This window comes from Limulus polyphemus, unplaced genomic scaffold, assembly GCF_000517525.1.
Source record: "Limulus polyphemus unplaced genomic scaffold, Limulus_polyphemus-2.1.2 Scaffold1248, whole genome shotgun sequence".
Lineage (NCBI taxonomy): Eukaryota > Metazoa > Arthropoda > Merostomata > Xiphosura > Limulidae > Limulus > Limulus polyphemus.
In genome coordinates, this window is record NW_013666858.1 from 88,447 (window position 1) to 91,127 (window position 2,681).

At 33.1% G+C, this 2,681-nt stretch overlaps 1 protein-coding gene across 1 annotated transcript in view; it reads right to left on the reverse strand.

The window, feature by feature from the left end:
* LOC106462780 (synaptic vesicle 2-related protein-like) overlaps positions 1 to 2,681 on the reverse strand; it is a 54,984-nt gene that overhangs the window by 48,247 nt on the left and 4,056 nt on the right. Inside the window, exon 2 of the mRNA XM_022390118.1 lies at positions 1,903 to 1,988. Within this exon, the coding sequence (XP_022245826.1) occupies positions 1,903 to 1,988 (86 nt within the window). The remainder of the gene's footprint in view (positions 1 to 1,902; positions 1,989 to 2,681) is intronic.

Below are 2,681 nucleotides of genomic sequence, written 5' to 3' on the forward strand. Positions count from 1 at the left end.
CACATTATAATGGCTGAAAGGGCGAGCATGTTTGGTATAACGGGGATCCGAACCCGCGACCCACAGATTGCAAGACGAGCGCCCTAACCACTTGGCCATGCCGGGCTCAAATCAGGAGCAGTGCTTCCAAACCAAACTATTGTATTCAAACAAATTTAAACTTGGATCTGCTTTCAAAAATCGACATTTTGTCTCCAAATAAGCTCAACTGTATGGTTGAAACTAACTGAAACCTTTTAAGATATTGCTATTAAGTTAATTGAACATAAAATTGTTAAGTGAAACATATGATACAATGTTAAATATTCTAATGAGAAACAGTTAAATATAAATAAAAATCTGCTTAATTTTATCAAACAAGTATCGATTATAATTGCATAAAAATGTAACAGTTGAAAATGTTAATGTTATGTCGCTATGTTATTATTGTATATTTATTATTCACACAAAGCATTGTATAAAAAACTGTTGAGTTAGTCATTCAAATTCTTATGCAGTGGGCGCTGGGTCATATTTTAAATTAAACATGAGATATTTTCGCAGGGATTCAACAATAAAAAGGCATGGAATAGAGAAACAATATATTATAAACTCGAATCACAATGGTGAAACTACATCATACATATACCGGCCTCGTACTTCTCAAACTGACTTTCGAAACGGTGTATACTGTTCCTAGCACTGTTTAATAAATCACAAAGTAACAAAAAAGATAAGCTGAGAGCCTTCGGAAGGATGGTCTTTATTGAAAGGTGAGCTGTAAATGAGTGGGAAGTGCTAAATTTAGTGAAATGGTCTTCATGACGTCACGGGTATCTGTTATAGAAGATCGAATCAACATGGAGTTACCTAGAATGTCTTTCACTGGAGCCTCCAGTGGTACACCAGTAAGCCTGCAGACTTACAAGACTAAAAACGGGTTTCCACGTGTATTTTTGTGCTTAATAACAAACAAACAAACTTTCATGGGAAATTTTCTAAGTGTGACTAATTACCAGTGTATAAAAAGAGAGGAAAAGGAAGTGTGAAACAATTAACATTAGGGGGTTTAGATAAGTTGTTCAAAAAAGTAAAGTCAAAAGTAATATGGAAACTTAAAAGTTCTACAAATAGCATAAGATAAAAAAGACTGCAACAGTTTATAGCTTTTCTACTAAGTTGTCATGTATGTTCATTTTTTTCTCTTTCTCAGCACTAGTAACAATGTAAAAAATGCTATGTTTTTAGTTTTTTCTAATTCACTTTTGGCATCTGTACAATGATACAGCAAAGTTACGTCAACTAAACTTATCACCTGATTTTCCTTTGTGGATGCAGATATTCATTGTGAAATATAATATGTAGCCCTTATGTAAAAAGTGACTAAAATTATGTCTGAAGTTTTAAATTTCAGCTTCTAAGGTGACATTTGCAGCGAAACTGACTTTGTGTGTTTCTACTTCACGTCTCGTAGTTATCAAAACAGCCTCATTAATTCCTAGCTACTAACAACATCTGTTTATATTCTAATGAACAGGATGTAAATCTTGCCCACTTGAAAGAGATATTGTTATTTTTTGACAACAATTTGCTGTTTATCCATTGTTGCCATGAAAATCATCGTAACTAGTTGATCGGAACTTAAATTAGTTGTTGTAAATAAGAACAGTTTTGAACTGTTTAAATCATTTAATGTTAGTCTATACATATGTGAATAGTTCATTTACAGTTCCTATAAAATCAGAAAGTGCAATTAAACGTGTCTGCCCATCGTTAGGCAAGGCAAGAATTATTATTCCTATAATCAAACTAGTTTTTATTATAAATAATTCATCACATCATATTTTCTTCTTTTTTGTCTTTAGGTTTTAGCTTACTTAGAAGAGAAAACTGTTATGGGATAATAATTAAGATGAAACTCACCCAGGCAAGACTTGACACAAATGTAAGCTTCCATTGAAACTTTCCAAATCCTACTGCGTTTACAGCTTCTTCAATGGTATAAGACTCTGTAACAACAAACGTAATAATGAAATTGTTTTAAAAAATTTCAACTCTCCAGATTTCTTTTGGTTCTTTCACATTTTGAAATTTTATATTGGTCTTCAATTTCTACCAAATATCTTTTCGTGCCACCAACATTACAGAATCCATTTTATTGCTTTTCCGTCTGTCCCTAACTAGTTTCTTGGGTCTTTAACCTTTTAATTCACTCTGATGTTTTCACAATGCAAATCTGAAATGTTTGATTAAACAGCCTCCAAAATAGCCACAATTTATATAGCTATGACTCTTGACTTGACTCACCTACCAATTGTACCAAATAAAAGAAACATGCTTTCTATCCAACTGTATCAAATATTCATACAATTTTCTTAACTCCTTTTACGTTTTTACTTCCGATCACCGGTGTTAGCACAAAATTATTGTAAATCGTTAACTGATCTTTGACAGCGACAATCTGGTCAATAGTATCAACTATTCGGTTTGAAATATTTACTTTCTCGTGATTTTTAGCCGCGGATGAGTGGCTAATAGAACAGATCATAGCTCCGTCATCTCTTGACCGATTTGAGGTATAATTAAAATTTTGGACTCAGGTGGTCAAACCCTTTCGATTGGTGCATTTGACTACGCCAAAGGTTTCATAGATTAATTTGTTCAAATCCTGCTTCAAAGCATTTCAATTTGAGGGTAGGCTG